Source organism: Tursiops truncatus, chromosome 20 (assembly GCF_011762595.2).
Source record: "Tursiops truncatus isolate mTurTru1 chromosome 20, mTurTru1.mat.Y, whole genome shotgun sequence".
In the NCBI taxonomy this organism is placed as follows: domain Eukaryota; kingdom Metazoa; phylum Chordata; class Mammalia; order Artiodactyla; family Delphinidae; genus Tursiops; species Tursiops truncatus.
Window position 1 is genome coordinate 39,125,102 of NC_047053.1, and position 19,935 is coordinate 39,145,036.

Genomic DNA, 19,935 nt, shown 5'->3' on the forward strand with positions numbered 1-19,935 from the left:
TATGGTCTATCAGAGGCAGCTGACCTTTGAGGAGGAAATCGCTGCTCTCGGCTCCTTCCTGTAGTAACAGCCGCCGCCACCGCCTCCGCCGCCGCCAGGAGCCCGGGCCGGGAGCGAGCGTCAGCCCCGCAGCCGGACGGCTCTGCGCGACCAGGTGGGTGGCCCGGCCGCGCGTCCCCGGCGGCGCGCGCCCAGAGGGCGCCCCTGGCTGCTGCCCCGGCCCCCTCACCGCGGGACCCGGAGCCCGACGGCCGTAGGGGTGCAGGGGATGGTCCCCGGGACCGAGAGGGAGTTTCGGCGCAGAGCGCAGCGCGGACGAGAGACGAGGGACGCGGGACGCTGATGCAGGGAGGGGGGCGAGGGTGGACGCCATCCTCGCCGGCAGAGGGCAGGGGGCGCTGTGGGACTGGACAGTGGGAGACCTCGGGGCACAGCCTGGGGGACGCAGCCCAAGAGAGGGAGTGTCTGTCTCCTCAGCCCTCTCTCCTTAACCCCAGCCACGTGCTTACGGTGACAGAGCCGTCCGGTGGGAACCGTCGGTGGCGTTGCCCAAACGTTGGGCTGGAATATCCCCCGTTCCCAGAAATGGGGACTCGGGGTTCGAAGCAGGGTGGGGGGATTCTTGCAGCCCTCCCCAGAGGGCCCGTGGGCCTCCGCCATCAAGTTTCTCTTTCAGTTTCTAGCTGTTCCCACCCCGGGGAAGCCCCGGTGGGGCGAGGGGAGAGGAAGAGGGGGAGGGCACCTGCCTTTCGGGAGCCCCTCCCCAAGCCTCAGCGGGTTCCTCGCTGGAGGGAAGGGCGGCCTTCCCCTCCTCACCCTCTCTCTTCCCGCACAGGAAAGCGTGTCTGTGGGAGGGGAGGGGCCGGGCCTGACCGCGGTCCAGGGATGGGTGGGCATGGCAGGGCCAGGGGCAGGCGCAGCCCTCGCCTCTAACAAGGAGGCGCCTCTTCAGCCCTCTGCTCGCGCTAGGTGAACGGACATGGCGGGCTGGATCCAGGCCCAACAGCTGCAGGGAGATGCGCTTCGCCAGATGCAGGTGCTGTATGGGCAGCACTTCCCCATCGAGGTCCGGCATTACTTAGCGCAGTGGATCGAGAGCCAGCCGTGGTAGGTGCCCCTGCCTGCCGCCATCCAGGCCCCTCGGCCTTTAGGTCTCCTCTTTGTGGTTTGGTGAGATTCTGGTCCTGTCTGTCCCGCTCTGTGCAGAAGGGGCTGTGTCCTTGGGAAAGGGGAACAGGGAAATGGGAGTCTGGGATTGGAGAGGGAATGTTTCTAGACTCTGGTGCCTGTGGAGCTGCCAGGAACAAGTCTTGTGGGCACGAGCCTTGGATTTCCACGTCCCTCTTGGTGCCTGACCTCCATGCCCAAGGAGGCGTCATAGTAGGCTTCTCTCTCCTGCCCTACCCCAAGGGATGCCATCGACCTGGACAATCCCCAGGACCGACCCCAGGCCACCCAGCTCCTGGAGGGCCTGGTGCAGGAGCTGCAGAAGAAGGCTGAGCACCAAGTAGGGGAAGATGGGTTCTTACTGAAGATCAAGCTGGGGCATTATGCCACGCAGCTCCAGGTGGGTATGAGCTTGGGGCCACGCAGCTCCAGGTGGGTATGAGCTTGGGGCCACGAAGCTCCAGGTGGGCGTGAGCTCCGGGCCATCTGCAGGGTGCGGTGTCCGCCTTCTCTTTCCAGCACCAGAACCCCTGGTTTTTTTCCTGGTTTGGCCACTGACTCACCGTATGTCCCTGAACTTATCGGCGACCTTTCTGTGCTTCGATTTCCCCCACCCCCTCTTTCTAAATCAGACCTGTCAGATTCCCCTTAGCATATTATAGAGCAAGAGGTGGGGCGTGTTTGTCCCCAAGAGAAGGGGGATGGGTGAAACTGCATTCTGGGCAGATCAAGCAGAAGGGATGGGGTAGAGCAAGTCAAGATTCTGTTGTCAGAGAAAGGAATACTGACAGGTTCTAGAAATGAGGCAACGAGGCAGCCACACATCCCTCTTGCGGCTCTTTTAAAGGCTTTTCAAAGAGCTGCTGAAGTGGCGTGCAAGAGGAACAGAGTTGTCCTGGAGCCTTGAATTAAGGTTTTGGATGTAAGGTGTAGCTTCTCCTTCACCTGAGGATGCGGGGGGAAGGAATATAGGGGAGAGAGGGAGTTTTGGTGGCAGCAGGAAAGGGGTGAGGGTGGTAATCATAGTTGAGCATTTGTTGGAACTCACTTGAATATTTAGAGAGCCCTTCTTAAATACCAGCAGCAGGGTGCCAGAAGAATAAAAAGTCCATCCCAGAAGAGGCAGGAAACAAGAGAAACTTGGTGGGAAGAGGGGAGCAAAATAGGAACCCAGGGCCAGGACTATAGTGGAAGTACCTTGACCTTGGCATTAGATGCCCTAATGAGTCATCTGCTCAGTCGTTTGCCTCTGGACAAGTACTTAATCTCTCTGAGCATCAGTTTTCTCATCTGTGAAATGAGGATAACAGTTTCTGCTTATGTCATAGGGTTTCTATGATGTACAAGTCAAAGGCGATGGCAGATTGGAAGTGCTTTGTAAACTGTTTCTAATGCACTGCAAACCAAATATGAAGATCTGCGAGGGGAAATCAAGTCCAGGAGAGATAGAGGTTCTGGTGACAGTTCCTGAGGCTTCCCAGGGGAAGCTGAGGCAGGGGCTGGAGGAGAGGAAGGGGTGGGCGTGGCTCTGCAATGGTCGTGGTGGGAGCAGAGGATGGCCACTGACAGCTGCTCTTGGATTCTTTCAGAACACGTATGACCACTGCCCCATGGAGCTGGTCCGCTGCATCCGCCATATTCTGTACAATGAACAGAGGCTGGTCCGAGAAGCCAACAATGTGAGTGTCCCATGGGTCTGGGGAGAGGTTTTGGGAAGTCCTTCTACCTGCTTTTGTATGTTTTATAAACACTGGCATGAGAAAGCACCAAAGAAATAAAAGACTTGGGCAAGTGTGAGAGGCAGTATCCCATGCAGGTGTAGACTGACACCCGACCCCCACTCCCCGGCTTCAGTCCCTGGCTCTACTACTTACTAGCTGTGTGACTTAAGCAAGTTACTTAACCTCTCTGAGCCGCTGTCTTTTTCTATTATAAATGAGGACAGTCACAGTATCTACCCTGTAGGGTTATTGTGTGATACTATGTGGGCAAAGGATAGACAAACACAAATGAAACAGAAAAGGAAGCCCTAAAAACACACATACACGTCAGGAGATGCAATCTATGTCAGTCAGTGATGGCATTACACATCACCAGGAGGAAGATGTGTCATTCAATAAATGGGGCTGGAGACAAAAGAAGAAATATCCTCTGGTGTGGTCTATGAGGGGAAGCAGAGCCGAGGTCTATGTCAGAAGAAGTAACCCGGCAAGCTCAGAGAAGCGAGGCCTAGCGAGGCAGAGCAGGGACTCGTCCCCCATGTTCTGAAATCATAAAGGCATCAGACATTGCTTGGACAATGGTACAAATGGTATATTATCTGTAATAAAGCAAAATGAATTTCATAAAATGATATCCCACAGGTGAAGACCACAGACTAGTGCCTGGAGCGAACTCATATTTATTATTTACTTGTGGTGGAGACTGATTTCAAGAATTTGAGAGTTCATTCAGTAAACATTTATTCAGGTCTTGCTGTGCATCTGACACTGGACTAGGACGGGAAAAACAGATAAAGTCCTGGTCTCCACCTAAAGGGAATTCAGGCGATGATAGATTCTTTAGGTGTCAGCTGAGTGCTAAGCGGGCCTCTTTGGAAAAAGAATCCAACTCAGACTGGAGCAGCCTGGCTGGTGGAGGGGAGGGTGTCCTGAGGAAAAGGATGCCCGAACTACAGTGGGGAAAGAGGGAGGAAGGAGGCAGGATGAGTTTTCTAGTCAAAAATAACAGCAGTATATGTGAGGGCAGGAAGGCGCGAGCCACCTTATGACATTCGAAGAACTGTAAGTGTTCAGTGCTACTGGGGAGAAGGGAGCCAACTGGGCAGAAGCCAGGTCACAGAGGGTCAACTGGTACAACCCTTGACTTGGTGCAATTACAGAGCTATCTGTAAATGTACAAATGAGTTCGGCTGCAATTAAGAAATACATGCCTACGATGCAGGTCATGGTTGGAGGGAAATAAGTGTTCTCCCAGTCATCAAGCTGTTCTTCAACACCTCTGGTGTCCTGGGCTTTGGGGATTTTGTGGTGCACAAGGCAGACAAGGTCCTAGGCCTTAAGGAGTTCACATCCTAGTGCAGGGAGGCAGACAAGAAAGAACATGCAGGCTTCCCTGGTGGCGCAGTGGTTAAGAATCCGCCTGCCAATGCAGGGGACACGGGTTCGAGCCCTGGTCCGGGAAGATCCCACCTACCGCGGAACAACTAAGCCCGTGAGCCACAACTACTGAGCCTGCGCTCTAGAGCCCGTGCTCTGCAACAAGAGAAGCCACCACAATGAGAAGCCCGTGCACCACAAGGAAGAGTAGCCCCCGCTTGCCTCAACTAGAGAAAGCCCATGAGCAGCAACGAAGATCCAACACAGCCAAAAATAAAACAAATTAATAAATAAATTTTAAAAAAGAAAGAAAGGGGCTTCCCTGCTGGCGCAGTGGTTGAGAGTCTGCCTGCCGATGCAGGGGACCCGGGTTCGTGTCCCGGTCTAGGAAGATCCCACATGCCGCGGAGCGGCTGGGCCCGTGAGCCATGGCCGCTGAGCCTGCGCGTCCGGAGCCTGTGCTCCGCAACGGGAGAGGCCACAACAGTGAGAGGCCCGCGTACCGCAAAAAAAAAAAAAGAAAAGAAAAAAGAAAGAACGAACATGCAAGAAAAAGACATCTTTGGTAAGGGAGGTCCTATTTTAAATTGGCTCGTCAGAGAGGGTCACTCTGAAAAGGTGCCAGTGGAAGCGCCCGCAGGAAGGTTTGGTGCCAGAATGTTCCAGGTGATGGAACGACAAATACAAAGGCACTGAGGCAGGAACACGCTTATGTATTCAGGAACAGAAAGTAGCGGGTGTGCTTGGGCAGCAGTGGTGCTGCGGGTAGGGTAGGCAGAGGCCATCGGCTAGGGCCGTGGAGGGTGTGGAAGGAGTTTGGATTTTATTCTGAGAGCAGGTCATTGGAAAGGCCCTAAAGACTTGGTTGAAGGAATAGATCCGACCAGGGCAGTTCAATGACTGGATCCACAAAGCCCTTGTGGATGCCTCCCCTGTCCCTTCACTTGGGGTCTCCAGGATGCCACCTGTGAGCGGTTCACCCTCTTCCCTCAGTCACAAGAAGGTCTCGAGTGAGGACACAGATGATGTGTGTTCACACAGCCTTGTCCCCCACTGTGTCCCCAGCACCTAGCACAGGTGGCATCGTGGCATCGGGTCAGCGAATGACTACGAAATGAGGGGTCATCATCATTAGTAGGAAAACCCAGGTAACTCCTGGGACATGTTGAGTTCTAGTCTCTCCAGAGAGAACTCAGATGGACCCTGTGTGGGATACTCTGGTGGAGGTTAGAACTGCAATAGAAGTTTCTTCCATGCTTTATGAAGATGCCGTAGTCTGCCAGGTCACCTGTTTCCCTTCCTCCACCCCCCATCCTGGCAAATGACTCTCCTCTGACTCAAAGTACCCTTCCTTCTTATTCTAGATCTGGCATCTGGTGTCTGTAGTGTTGGCGTTCCCCAGGGCCTGAGGTTTTCTTCCATCCTCACTGCCCAGTTTACTGCTGCCCACACTCTCCCCTGATATGTCTCCAGGGTAGCTCTTCTTCTGGGATCCTGGTTGATGCCATGTCCCAGAAACACCTTCAGATCAACCAGACACTTGAGGAGCTGCGACTGGTCACACAGGACACAGAGAATGAGCTGAAGAAGCTGCAGCAGACTCAAGAGTACTTCATCATCCAGTATCAAGAGAGCCTGAGGATCCAGGGTAAGGCTGCTGTAGGAGGGCAGCGTGTGTCTGGGGGACGGGAGTGAAACCACTTTGTGAACTCCTGCAGGGTTGGGGCTAGATCCACGTCTGTCTCCCCAGAACCTTATCCAAAGCTTGGGAGGAGTAACGTTCCCAGTGATGGAGCCCCTGCTATGGGCCAAGCTCCAGGCTAAAACCTTTGCATGCATTATTCACTATAACCTTTACAACAGCCCTAAAAAATAGGTAGTTGTATTATTCCTGTTTTGCAGATGATAAACTGATGTTCAAAGAGAACACGTAATTTGGCCTGGGTTTCTTTAAATTTATTTTCTTTATTTTTGGCTGCATTGGGTCTTCGTTGCTGCGCGTGGGCTTTTCTCTAGTTGCAGAGAGCGGGGCTACTCTTCGTTGTGGTGCGCAGGCTTCTCATTGCAGTGGCTTCTCTTGTTGTGGAGCACGGGCTCTAGGTGCACAGGCTTCAGTAGTTGTGGCACACGGGCTCAGTAGTTGTGGCTCACGGGCTCTAGAGCGCAGGCTCAGTAGTTGTGGCGCATGGGCTTAGTTGCTTGGGCTTGAACCCATGTCCCCCGCATTGGCAGGCGGATTCTTAACCACGGCGCCACCAGAGAAGCCCTGGCCTGGGTTTCTTGCAAGTTGCAGAACTGGATCTTAACTAGAGATATGTCATAACATCACTATATTTTAACCAATATTCAGTGAATATTTCAATGAATGAATCAATGAAAGAATGAATATGGACAAAGTGTTCCCCAGTCAAAGGGAGGACTTAGGTTGGGAGTCCCCTGGTTGAACCAGGCTGGGGAGAGGTGGAACTCCAGGAATGCCCCTTCTTGAGCCTAATAGGAGGTAAAGATGGGAGGAGGAGGTGACAGTGGAAAACTCTCCTGTCTCCTAGGTCTATAACTTGCTAGTGACTGCCATGATAAGGGTGTAGGGAAAGAAAAATTAACTCAGAAGAAATTCACCCCAGGTACACTTTTAAGAGTCTTGAAATGTGGCTCATCTTCCTTCACTTCAAATTGACCCCAGAGCTGTACCACCCCATTCTAGTGAGAACAAGAAGTATCAAACTGCCTTTTCCTTCGCTCTTCTATTTTCGGTGTCTTAAGGTAGAACCATAGGTCATTGATTTTAGGCCTTTCTTCTTTTCTAATGTATATATTCAGAGCTATCAATTTCCCTCTCATCAGTGCTTTAGCTGCATGTCATCATTTTGGATATGCTGTATGCTCATTATCATTCAATTTGAAATATTATCTAATTTCTCTTCTGATTAATTATTTTACCATATACTATTTAGAAGTATATTGTTTAATTTCCAAATATTTTGTGTTTTTCTAGATGTCATATCATTATTGATTTCATTTTCATTTCATTGTTAAATTCCACTGTTGTCAGAGAACATACTCTATATGATCTCTTCTTGTAAATTTTTTTTTTTTTTTTTTTTTTTTTTTGCGGTACGCGGGCCTGTCACTGTTGTGGCCTCTCCCATTGCAGAGCACAGGCTCTGGACACGCAGGCTCAGCCGCTCTGCGGCATGTGGGATCCTCCCGGACCGGGACATGAACCCATGTCCCCTGCATCGGCAGGTGGACTCTCAACCACTGCGCCACCAGGGAAGCCCTCTTCTTGTAAATTTATTGAGACTTGTTCTATGCCCCAGCATATGCTCTGTGTTGGTGAATGTATTTTGTGGACTTGAATGTATGTTCTGAAGTTGTTTTATTTTAAGATAGCAATAATAAATTCAATAATATTAACATATATAACATAATATATGATGTTAACATAATAAAGTTAAAAAAACCCACACCAAATTTAGTGAGTAGAGTGGCATTGCTTTACATTTTTGCAAATCTCTTTAATGTTAGGCTTAATAGGAGATAGCTGGAGCTGGCTTTCAATCTGTTGTAACATCACATATCTTGTAACCTCTAGAAAACTCTGCTGTATGCTTATGAGTGAATAAGAGAAAAAAAGGTAAATAAGGTCCTATGACTTTATGAAAATAGTTCTGGCTTGGTGGACCTCCTATAAGGGTCTTAGGAACCCTTCAGGGATCCCTGGTTCACACTTTAAGAATCACTGATATATCTTTATTGATTTTTTTGCCTAATTGTTCTATCAGATGCTGAAAGAGAGGTATCAAAATCTCCTATAGTATTGTGTAATTTTCCAATTATTTATGTAAATATTTCTTTTATGTATTTTTGAAGCTTTGTTATTAGATGCATATACATTGAGAATTATTATGTCATTCTGATTGATTGACACCTTAATACTTATGGAATATCTTTCTTGAGCTCTGGTAACACTCTTTGCCTTGAAGTCTACTTTATCAGATATTAGTATTACTCCTCCAGCCTTCTTATTCTATTTTTAAATAGAAACATATTTTTATCCATGCATTTTAACATTTGAAATGTAGACAGCATATAGTTGAGTCCAGCTTTTTTATTTATTCTGACAATCTTTGCTTTTAATTAAGGTGTTTAGTCCATTAATATTTAATGTAATAGCAATTGAGGTCCCCATGTTAATATTTATTTTGTTTTGTCCCTTTTCAGTATTTGTTCCTCTGTTCTTCCTTTTAATTGTTTAAATTTTTTAAGATTCTATTTTAATTTAACTACTTAAGCTTTCCTCCTACCTTGCCCTGTCAGTGTTTTCTGTACCCTGAGACTAGCACATTGCCTGAATCATAGCAGCTGTTGAGTAAATGTTGGGGGGATAATTCTAGCAGCTCTTCTTCAGATCTGAATCCATCCCAGACTGACCCGAAAGAAAGGAAGGCCCTCCTGCTACATTAGGGAGCAGGACATTTCAGGCTATTATTTCCACCCAAGGCCGTTGACTGGTTGACAGTATTGAGGATCCTGTTCTGGGGTTTTCTGTTTCCTACTTGTGAGGTTGGGTTTCGATTCTGGTTTGGGTCTGTCCCCATCGTGCAATGTCAGTTCAGTCTCATTGATCAAGTGCGCCCATCAGAAACACAGCCTACTGGTCCGTGTGTGCAAGGGAAGCCTCAGCTCCCTCCAGTGGAGCAGACATTGCCTCAAGTGTCCTGGCGTCCTTCCCAGAAGCTTCTCCAATTTGCCAGGAGAGACCTAAGTGGGTCACTTGCATAAGGAGGCGGGGCCTGGTGTTGGGATCCCCACCACCTCCCTGTGGGCGGCAGGATTCCGAGGTGGCTCTCCAGATTCTTCTGCTGTGTTCCTTACCTGCTCAGTCCCCCGCAGTCATGTTGGAGCCATGTTTCTAAGTTCTCTTCTAGTTCTGGGCCTTCCTGGCTGTCTAGGGTTGCTTTAGTGTGTCCTTAGTTGCTTTTGTGCGTCCATAGGGCAGGGCCTCGGTCAGTGTGACATGGCCCTCAGAGGCCTGCCGGGAACTTGACCAAGACCTGCTGACTGACGCTCTCATCTTCTTGACTCAGCCCCAGTAAGGACCGTGGGACGTTCCAAAAGCCTGTTGGTGGGGGTAGGAATGCCAGCATCTAGGATGGTGATTGCCTGTGGAGGGAGGGATGGGGATGCCGGCAGGGGAGGGTGTATAGGTGCTTAACTGTGGAAATGTTTACTTTCTTAAGCTGGCGTCTTGATACACAGGTGTTCCTTGTATCATCCTTTCTATCAATACTTGCCTAGGTCTTAAGTATCATATAACAGATTTTTTGAAAAGGCCTCGTCAGTGAGGCCTCGTTACCTTATTCCTGCCATCGATGAGATGCCTGACAGCTGGTGTGGAGAGAAGCTGCCTCCCTCTCTTGAGAGAATCTTGCTGCTTTCGTGTCCCCAGTGGCCCTGGACACTCTGTCTCCCTCCCTCTTCCGGCTGGTCTGCTGAGCTCACAGAGACCCAACCTGGACAAACATGTTAGGCCCCTTCAGCACCTGGAGAACCCCCCCCCCACACCACCCCGCTTCCCCGAGGAGAGGCTGCTGCGCTCAGCCCCGCGGAGCAGGGCCTTCCCGATGCGGCTTTGTCCTGAGAGCTGCTCCATCAGCCTTTAATCCCGTCCTGTAACCCACTGACCGTGAGGACTGACTCTCACCTGGAGCTGATGGTGCCAGGCAGCTTCCTGAGTATTTTCTGTATCATTTTTGCTCATTTAATGTCACAGCAGCCACTGAGGCAGGTGCCGTGATTCTCCCATTTTACACCTGGGGAAGCTGAGGCATGGGAGAGTGAGGTGATTTGCCCGAGTTCACCCGCCTTTTAAACGGCAAGGACACACTTCAGACCAGGCAGGGTGGCTCTAAGCCGGACCCCGCGTGGGGAGAGGAGGGCTGCGCGGGCAGGGAGGCCATGGGCTGGCTCCTCCCCAGCTGTACCCCGAGCTTCCGTCTCCCCACTCCCCAAGGGGAGCTCAGAGTCGGGGGGCCAGGGGACGGAGCCCACTCATCTTTGGGCGCCATGGCTGTGGAACCCTGACTGGCCACTTGTCAGCTGTGTCCCCTCCAGGGTTTTGCCTCCAGAACAGGTGAATGCAGTTCTGCCGGGCTCCCAGCGGGACCCGGGGAGGTCATGGTCGTGGGTGTCCTGTCCCCTCCTCCAGCTCAGTTTGCCCAGCTGGCCCAGCTGAACCCCCAGGAGCGTCTGAGCCGGGAGACGGCCCTCCAGCAGAAGCAGGTGTCCCTGGAGGCCTGGCTGCAGCGCGAGGCCCAGACGCTGCAGCAGTACCGCGTGGTGAGTGGGCTCTGCGTCCCTCCCCTCCCGGGTGTGGACCTGAGGGAGGGAGAGAGCCAGGAGGAGCGCGGCAGGACCCAGCAGAGCAGGAGGCCAGAGCCTTCCCCCCTGTGTGGGCACGCAGGGCAGAGCGGGTCGGCAAGGGGTGAGGGGTGGCCCTGCAGGGTGTTCTGAGAGCCCAGAAGGGCCGCTCCCCTCGCCCGCCCCACAGGAGCTGGCCGAGAAGCACCAGAAGACCCTGCAGCTGCTGCGGAAGCAGCAGACCATCATTCTGGATGACGAGCTGATCCAGTGGAAGCGGCGGCAGCAGCTGGCGGGGAACGGAGGGCCCCCCGAGGGCAGCCTGGACATGCTACAATCCTGGTAGTGGGTGTGGGGGGCCAGGCGGGGGCGGCAGGGGCTCAGCGTGGCGCCACCGGCTGCTGTCCTGCTCCTGTGTTTCCGTGAGCAGCCGGCTCCCTCTGTCGGGGCACAGGTCTCATTTCACCAGTGGTCTGGTTCCTGATGCAGACTTTGGTGCCCCCGTCCTGTGCCACCTTCCCCGGGAGGGGCGTCCCTGGGTGAGGGAGTGGGGTGGGGCCAGGTGTGCAGAGCGACGCTCAGGCTGGTTGGACCCAAGTCAGGGTCGCTCCTCCTGTGAGTTTCTTTGTGTTTCTGGAAGGCAGGGCAGCCGTGCTCTGCTCAGTGGACAGGCCGGGCGGCTAAGGTGCCGAGCCTTCCTGGGGGTGGAGCTGGGTCTGGGCCTTCTCCCCAGCCTGGGAGCCTTCTGGCTTCTGGCCTGGAGGAAGGGGGTGAAGGCTTTGTCCTTCCCTTTGGCCTCGGGGCTCCCGTGCAGGTGTGAGAAGTTGGCGGAGATCATCTGGCAGAACCGGCAGCAGATCCGCAGAGCTGAGCACCTCTGCCAGCAGCTGCCCATCCCCGGCCCCGTGGAGGAGATGCTGGCTGAGGTCAACGCCACCATCACAGACATCATCTCAGCCCTGGTGACCAGGTGATTGCAGCCTCTTGGCCTCGCCCAGGCCCCATCCGGTTGGCCTGGGTCGCGGGCAGCAGGGTCTTTACAGACGGGGCGCTCTGGCCTGAACCCTTCCGTCTGTGCCTCACACCCTCATCCCATCCCCCTCTGTCGCCTGTTGCTGTGGCCTCTTGCGGTTCACCTTGCCCAGTTTCTCTCGTGGACACTGTATGGGCTTGTTCCCCCCATTTCAGCTGTTGAGTTCATCTCACTGCCTCCCCTCCTGCCAGCTCCCCCGACTCGCAGTGGCCCCCCCGGGACCGGGGGCTGTGCCACAAGCCCTTCCTTCGCCTGCTGTGCCCCGCGCAAGGCGGCCTCGCCACGCGGAGGGAGGGACCGGAGCGCCGTCCCCTGAGGCGTCACCTGGTCACTTGTGTCCCCGCAGCACGTTCATCATCGAGAAGCAGCCCCCTCAGGTCCTGAAGACCCAGACCAAGTTCGCAGCCACCGTGCGCCTGCTGGTGGGCGGGAAGCTGAACGTGCACATGAACCCCCCCCAGGTGAAGGCGACCATCATCAGTGAGCAGCAGGCCAAGTCGCTGCTCAAGAACGAGAACACCCGCAAGTACGTTGCCCTGCTCCCATCTGCCCCTCCCTCAGCTCAGCCTCTGTTCTACAGCAGGCGTCCTGGGGGATGGGGACAGCATGGCCTCCCCCTCCGAAACCCTTTGTCCTGCATTGCGATGTGGCCCCGTGTCGCTCCAGTTCACTCTGTCTGTCCTGGCGTACACTTCGCACACATAGTAAATCAACAAGGATTTCGCTGCTGGGTGTCCCAGGACCTGTGCTGAGCACTGAGACACAGCTGTGATCCACACAGAGCTTGGTCCTGTCCCTGCCCAACCTCGAGACAGAAAATTAAAATAAAGCAATATCACAGCGCCTGCAGTACATGGGTAGTCAAGGAGGGCCTTTCTGAGGATATATTTGAGTGGAGACCTGAATGAGAAGGTCAAGAGTGTTTGGGGAGGGCTTCCCTGGTGGGGCGGTGGTTGAGAGTCCGCCTGCCGATGCAGGGGACGCGGGTTCGTGCCCCGGTCCGGGAGGATCCCGCGTGCCGCAGAGCGGCTGGGCCTGTGAGCCATGGCCGCTGAGCCTGCGCGTCCGGAGCCTGTGCTCCGCAACGGGAGAGGCCACAACAATGAGAGGCCCGCGTACCGCAAAAAAAAAAAAGAAAAAAAAGAGTGTTTGGGGAGATAGGAAGGGCAAGTACAGAAGTCCCGAGGCAGGCACTGAGCGTACGTGTTCAGCAAACAGACAAGGCAGTGGGCTCGCTTGTCCTGAGTGAGGCCAGGGAGGTGGGCAGGGGTTGATCTCGGGAATCTTTGTAGGCTGTGGTCATGATTTTTATCTCAGGTGCGCTAGAAACTGCCGAAGGCCCCCACATCAATCTTAAATTTATTTATTTGTTTATTCATTCATTTATTTATTTATTGGCTGCGTTGGGTCTTTGTTGCTGCCCGCAGGCTCTCTCTAGTCGCGGCGAGCGGGGGCTGCTCTTCGCTGCGGTGCGCAGGCCTCCCATTGCGGTGGCTTCTCTTTGCTGCGGAGCATGGGCTCTAGGCACGTTGCTTCAGTAGTCGTGGCACGTGGGCTCAGTAGCTGTGGCTCGGGGGCTCAGTAGTCCCCACATCAATCTTGATACCCAAGGAATTTTAGTGATAGAGACACAGGCCCCACCCTTGGAGACTTTGCTCAGGTGCTCTCAGATTGATGAGAAAGTGAGCCCGGGGACACTCGGAGAAATGCTCTTAGGGGAGGGGCAGGGGCTGCTGGCAGGGCTTTCTGGAGAAGTCTGGGCCCAGGGTGCAGACAGGGTGGTGCTCCTGGCCTGGGCCCAGTAGAGATGGGTTCTTCCCTGCTTCGCAGTGAGTGCAGCGGAGAGATCTTGAACAACTGTTGTGTGATGGAGTATCACCAGGCCACAGGCACCCTCAGCGCTCACTTCAGGAACATGGTGAGGACTGGACCCCGCCCACGGAGGGAGGCCTGCCCAGAGCCGAGTCCTCTAACCGGCGGCTTTCTCCTCGTTCCCCTCTGACCTCCGGCAGTCGCTGAAGAGGATCAAGCGCGCTGACCGGCGAGGCGCGGAGTCCGTGACAGAGGAGAAGTTCACGGTCCTGTTTGAGTCTCAGTTCAGTGTTGGCAGCAATGAGCTTGTGTTTCAGGTGAAGGTGAGACCCGGCTCCCCGTCTCCTTGCGGGCTGCCCGGCTGGCTTGGGAAAGCCAGAGACTTGAATCCTCACACAGGCTCAGTCCAGTTACCCCGTGATGCTCTCAGAAAACCTAATGTCACCCTGCTGGTGTCCATTTGCGAGGTTTTAAGCCCGCACCAGCCCGCAGAGTTTAGGCAATGGGCCAAGAAGAAGTGTGTTGTGTTTTTTGTTTGTTTTTGGTTTAGTTTTGCTGGGAGGGGCTTGAGGAATGAGGGTTGGGGGTCTCCCCCAAGAGGAGGGCAAGACGGTGGTCATATGCCCTCACCCCTCATTCCCTGGATTCCCGTAGACCCTGTCCCTTCCTGTGGTTGTCATTGTTCATGGCAGCCAGGACCACAATGCTACTGCCACCGTGCTATGGGACAATGCCTTTGCTGAGCCGGTGAGTCCCCATGAGACCCTCACCTCGGCCCCTCGGAGCTTCCCAGGGTCAGCCCCAACCCCAGGGCCCCTGCTGAGTGGTCTTCCCCAACCCTAGGGCCAGACCAGAGGTCGGGGGCAGCTGGTGTGAACAGCCTGCCCTCGGCATGTCCTAGGCTCTGTCTGGGCTCTGGGTCAAGGGACTGGGGTCTCCTAGGTCTGTGAGCGTGGTCTTGGGGTTCTGGTCCCTGATCTCTCTCCCCAGGGTCCTGGTCTGGGTCTCCATCCCTGTATGCCCACCCCTCTGCCCCTGCCCCCAGCCTTTCTTTCCCTTGCATTTTTGTCCCCTTTTCTGGACCTTTCTCAGTCCCCTCTATCTCTTGGTATCTGTGTCTGTGTGTGTGTAAATATCTCCTACTCCCTCAATCTGCCTTTTTTTCCTTTCTTCTCTCCCCTTCAGGGCAGGGTGCCGTTTGCAGTGCCTGACAAAGTCCTGTGGCCGCAGCTGTGCGAGGCGCTCAACATGAAATTCAAGGCCGAAGTGCAGAGCAACCGGGGCCTGACCAAGGAGAACCTCGTGTTCCTGGCGCAGAAGCTCTTCAACAGCGGTAGCAGCCACCTCGAGGACTACAACGGCATGTCCGTGTCCTGGTCCCAGTTCAACAGGGTGAGGGACGCCGCCCGCTGCCTGCCTGGGACCACCCTGCCACCCTTCCCCCACCTCACGCACAGGTTACTGCCCCTGGTCAGTGGCCCCCCTCTACCCCCATCCCCCCTCTTCTACAACCAGGAGAGACGGGGGCTAGTACCCCAAGGAACGCAGGCAGCCATGAGAGCCGAAGCAGGACGATGGAAGGAACCCGGAGCTGGGCATCAGGGTCCCTGGGCTCTAGCCCTCGATGTGTTAACTAACTGGCCAGGCCCCTTCCCTCCTCTGTGCTGCGCTTTGCCCATCTGTAAAGCGAAGGGGCTGGGCAGGAATTACTTTGGAGGTCTCATCCAGCTTGGACAATTCTTTGCACCTCCAGCCCCCACCCCGTGGGGTTGTCCCGGACCCCTGTGTCTGCGAGGCAAGAGGCCAGTGTACTCTCTGGTTCCCTAGGATATGAGCAGGGGCTGTGGCAGTTTGCTGGAGTGTGGGGCAAGTCGGATGAGGAACTGGGAGAAGGTCTGGGTGAGGACAAGAGGGCACTGAGTGTTCCCTGAACCACCCGTGACGACGGGGGCACAAGCCCTGACTGGGGGTTTCCTGGGGACTCTCAGGAGAACTTGCCAGGCTGGAACTACACCTTCTGGCAGTGGTTCGATGGGGTCATGGAGGTGCTGAAGAAACATCACAAGCCCCATTGGAATGACGGGTGAGAGGAATGGGGTCTGGGAGGTCATGGGCTCAGGGGACAGTGGCTGCTGCCAGCAGTGACACTGTATGCTTGATGCACCCAGGGCCATCCTAGGTTTTGTGAATAAGCAACAGGCCCATGACCTGCTCATCAACAAGCCCGATGGCACCTTCTTGTTGCGCTTTAGCGACTCAGAAATAGGGGGCATCACCATTGCCTGGAAGTTTGACTCTCGTGAGTTCCCTACGTGCCCACACTCTAGCCCCAGTGGCCCTGTCTTCCATTTCCTCGTTGCCTATCCTCCATCAGGCCTGCATCCTTAGAAGGTATCCGGTGGGAGACACGGGAACTGAGCTTGGAGGGTGGGAGGAGTGTTGCTCAGAAGCACTTTCCCTCTCTGTTGTTTTCCACTGGGGAGAACCTAAAATCATTGGCCTCCTGGACTCCAGAACTGCCGGACGAGTCCTTCTCTGCCCTGACCCAGCCTTGTTGGTATCTGCTTGCCCGTGGTCATTTCATTGCCCTATGCCGAGGAGCACAGGGGTGGGGTCGCCGTGCAGGCTAGTAAAAGCCCTGATGTCTCTGCAAGCCTGCCCTGAAGCCCCACAGCTCTGATCCTCCTCCCCAGGGTGGTGGGTTGTGGGAATGAGCTTGGCCTTTTCACAGCTGACCGTAACCTGTGGAATCTGAAGCCGTTCACCACGCGGGATTTCTCCATCCGGTCCCTGGCCGACCGGCTGGGGGACCTGAGCTATCTCATCTACGTGTTTCCTGACCGGCCCAAGGATGAGGTCTTCTCCAAGTACTATACTCCTGTGCTCGGTGCGTACTGCCCAGACACTCCCGGGGCTAGGCAGTGGGGACGCCCCAAGAAGAGCCGAGGGGCCGTTTCCCCTGTGGGTGTTTGTCGGTGGGATGGTGCAAGGCACGTGGAGAGGCTTTCAGGGCTCACAACTGAAGAAAAGGAAAGCAAAACCTCTGACCCAGCTTTCTTCCCTGCAAAGCAAAACACTGAGTGGGACTCACTTCTGTGCCCTTGGAGGAAGAGGCTGCAGGGCTGGGGGAGGAGCCGTAATGCAAACCCACAGATAGTGCACGCCTCCCATCTCGATCAGCTGCCCTCACCGCTCTCCACCCTCAAACCTACCCTCAAGTTGAGTGTAGGAAGCAAAATGAGACAAGCCAGGGCCTGGGTGGTGTTTATTGTCAGCGGGTGTTTATTGGGAATCTGTGGGAAATTTCATCCCTGCTGAGGCCGCATGGCAATGTGGGGGGAGGCAGACTGCATAGGTGGGTTTCCACTCCCCTGGGAGCTCCCAGAGACTTCAGTTCTCATCACTGTTCTCCCCCCGCCCTCGGCAGCTAAAGCAGTGGACGGATACGTGAAGCCACAGATCAAGCAAGTGGTCCCTGAGTAAGTGTCCCGGGTCCAGCTCTGGTCTCCTGCTGCCTCTCTTCTCCTCTCACCACCCCCCGCCACCCCGCACCTGGCTCTCCTCACCCTTCACCGCCGCCCCTCCTGGGGAGGGAGCTGGGCTTGGTCACCAGGGCGTCGGTACCCAGGGCCCCGCTCCTGCAGCCAGGGCCCCAGGCTCAGCGGACACTCTGTCCTTCCGCACCTGAAAAAGACACGAAGGCGGCCCCCGAGCCCCTCCCTGCTGAGGCTGTGCTCTGCTTCCTCTCGCAGGTTTGTGAGCGCCTCTGCGGACTCTGCCGGGAGCAGTGCCACCTACATGGACCAGGCCCCCTCCCCAGCCGTGTGCCCCCAGGCTCATTATAACATGTACCCACAGAAGTAGGTTGTGTTCTCCTGGGGCTCCGTGGGGAGGAACTGGGCACTTGGCCTCAGGCTGGGCACCAGAGGGCTGGTGGGCAAGGAACCCAGAGCTCCTCTAGGTCTGAGACCAGCCAGGCCAGGCCGGGCTCTGGCACATGCCCAGGTGCAGGGTGGGTGAGATCAGCCAATGAAAAGCATAGAGCATTTTGAAACTACACGTAGCAGGGTCCTTGCCCTGGTGCTGACTAGCTGTGTGACCTTGGGGAAATTACTGAGTCTCTCTGATGCTCAGTCTCCTCATCTGTAAAATGGAGTCAAAAAGACCTACCACGTGGGACTGGGGTCAGGATTAAGTGAGAGAGTGCAGGTAGAGTATTTAGCACAGATGAGACTGTTATAAGGGCTTGATACAGGGTAACTACGGATGGGGTAGTTGTTCTTAGGAGCTGTGTGGGAACAGGGTGTCAATTGCTCCTCTCTGGAGTTCCCAGAGAAGAGAATTAATTCTCTTCCAAGCTGTGGGTGGCCTGCTGCCGTAGGACGACCGCAGGCTTGGGAGTCACAAAGACCGGAATTCCAATCCTGACTCCACCAGCCAACCAGGTGGCCCTGAACAAGTTTCCTAGCATGATTGAGTCTCAGTTTCTTCCTCTATAAAGTGGAGTAAATACCTGCCTTATGGGTGGCTGTGAGGGTTGGTGTAACGTGGTTGGAAGGCCCAGGCCTTCATAGGTGCTCAGTGAATGGTGCCTGGGGTTTCACGGGCAGCTCATTCACCCAACTACCTCATTCCCCTGAGATCGCTCGATGAGGTTGTCAGCGACGAGACTAGAACTGGGGTGTCTCCCGACAAGCCAGTGACTGACTTATTCAACTTGGGGTGTGAGAGTCTAGCCAGAGCGGGTCCTGCTCCCATGAGCCTCTGGTCTGAGTGGGGAGCAGGCTGGACGCTGTCCCCCAGGAGCCTGGGGCTGTGAGGCATGCCAGCTCCCTCTGACGTCCCTCTCTCTCTACCAGCCCTGACCCCGTCCTCGACCAGGATGGAGAATTCGACCTGGATGAGACCATGGATGTGGCCCGGCACGTGGAGGAACTCTTACGACGCCCTATGGACAGTCTGGACCCCCGCCTCTCCCCGCCTACTGGTCTCTTCACCTCTGCCAGAGGCTCGCTCTCGTGAATGTTTGTTTGAACCCTGCACTTCTCTTTGGAAACGTGCAGGGTTCATATTCATTGTGATTTTGTTTCTGTATCGCTGCGCATATTGATGCCTTTGCCGGCAGCACGTGTCCACATGCATATGCGCACGTTTGTGTACAAGGTGTACCTGCCTCGCCTTTGCAGTCCTAGGTATGTGGCTGCCTTTTTCTTCAGATGGAGGCGTTCCAAGAGCCCACTGGGTCTGTCTGTTGTGGAAGAGACTGAGCTGCTTCTGTAGTTGCAGGTACGCCGGGCAGGCAAACCTATTCCTGCCAGAGCCTTTGTCTGCTCAGTAGCTATTTGAATGGAATGATTCAAGAAGGGAAAGGAGACAGGTAACGTCTCTAAGCTCAAGTTTTACTCCTGAGTTAGATGCTTTGCCTCCCAAGTGTGTGTGCATATATATATATATATACGTGCATCTGCTCTCGTACAGAGCAACATACGTGTTGGTCTCTTGGTTCTTCCCCTCAGGATGGAGGTTGGAAGAATCAAGAGACCAGTTCTGAGTGATATTTTATACTTTATCTAATGACTATGGACTCCAGGCTTTTTGTGAACTGAGAGCTAATCTAGGCCATCCGCCGTCATGTCCCTAACACGGCAGAAACGGGTCTTTTGCATCGGGCCTATCAGAGCTGCTGTGAGGATGGAGTTTCTTGGCCTCTTGGTCCCCAGCCAGGGGGCTCCAGCTTCAAGTGTATAATGCTGCTGCCCACATTCCTGCTCTTTCCATCCCATATCCCCTTCCCTCCATCTGGCCCCAGCCTTCTTTCCTCACCTCTCTATCTGCAACCTTGCTTACTTATGGAAGAGGTGGGGGTGGGGAGTGGGGGAGGGACTGGTCGAGGATGTGGTGAACAGGAGGCCCAGGACTTGCAGTGTTGGTCCCCTAACCCCTCCTGGAAAATCCCTGCAGCAAGAGGCAGCACCAGGGGCTTGCAGCTCACCGGTGGAGTTTGGAGGGCGGGGTAAAAGCTGTTCGAGGCCCACTCTGCTGGGAGGTGGAACCTGGAATAGGCCTCAGCACAGTTGCATAACCGGCTGTGGTCTGCGAAGGCCTCGCTCCCAACCTCACACGCTCCTCCCTCTGAAGCTGCCACACGCAGCCAGGGCAGCTGACGGTGGAAGGAGTCCCAGAAGGAGTCCCAGGTTGAAACGTCTCTCCAGGAAGGTGGGGACGGGAAGCATTTGTACAAAGGCTACACATCTGTGTAAACAGTGTTTTTGAATAAAATATTTTTTTTCATAAATTTGCTGGAATGGCTCCTGGGTCGTGGGGACCGCTGGAGTCGTTTTGTTCCTCTCCTCCCGCGCAGCTGGTGCTGTAAGGTGTAGCTTGAAGTTGCCAGTCGGCTCCCATTTCTGTGGTTTTAAGGGTGCCATCCCCACCCCAATACTTTCGGTGCCTCTCAGACTA

General features: G+C 54.6%; 1 protein-coding gene across 3 annotated transcripts; it reads left to right on the top strand.

Annotated features, from left to right (window-relative positions):
* Positions 1-19,768, top strand: LOC109550607 (signal transducer and activator of transcription 5A). 3 transcript variants are annotated; one of them, XM_033847813.2, is made up of 19 exons: positions 1-154; positions 953-1,107; positions 1,411-1,567; positions 2,757-2,846; positions 5,739-5,913; positions 10,477-10,607; positions 10,819-10,970; positions 11,443-11,598; positions 12,008-12,187; positions 13,492-13,579; positions 13,674-13,796; positions 14,128-14,220; positions 14,659-14,865; positions 15,462-15,556; positions 15,642-15,772; positions 16,205-16,360; positions 16,901-16,952; positions 17,226-17,333; positions 18,333-19,768. In XM_033847813.2, the coding sequence occupies exons 2-19, from the start codon at positions 980-982 to the stop codon at positions 18,493-18,495; spliced, it is 2,385 nt and encodes a 794-aa protein (XP_033703704.1). In that variant the 5' UTR covers positions 1-154; positions 953-979; the 3' UTR covers positions 18,496-19,768. The 3 variants fall into 3 exon arrangements, with proteins under 3 accessions (XP_033703704.1, XP_033703706.1, XP_033703705.1); XM_033847815.2 differs by having other exon boundaries at positions 13,674-13,790; XM_033847814.2 differs by having other exon boundaries at positions 6-154; positions 970-1,107.
* Positions 19,769-19,935: the final 167 nt, after the last annotated feature.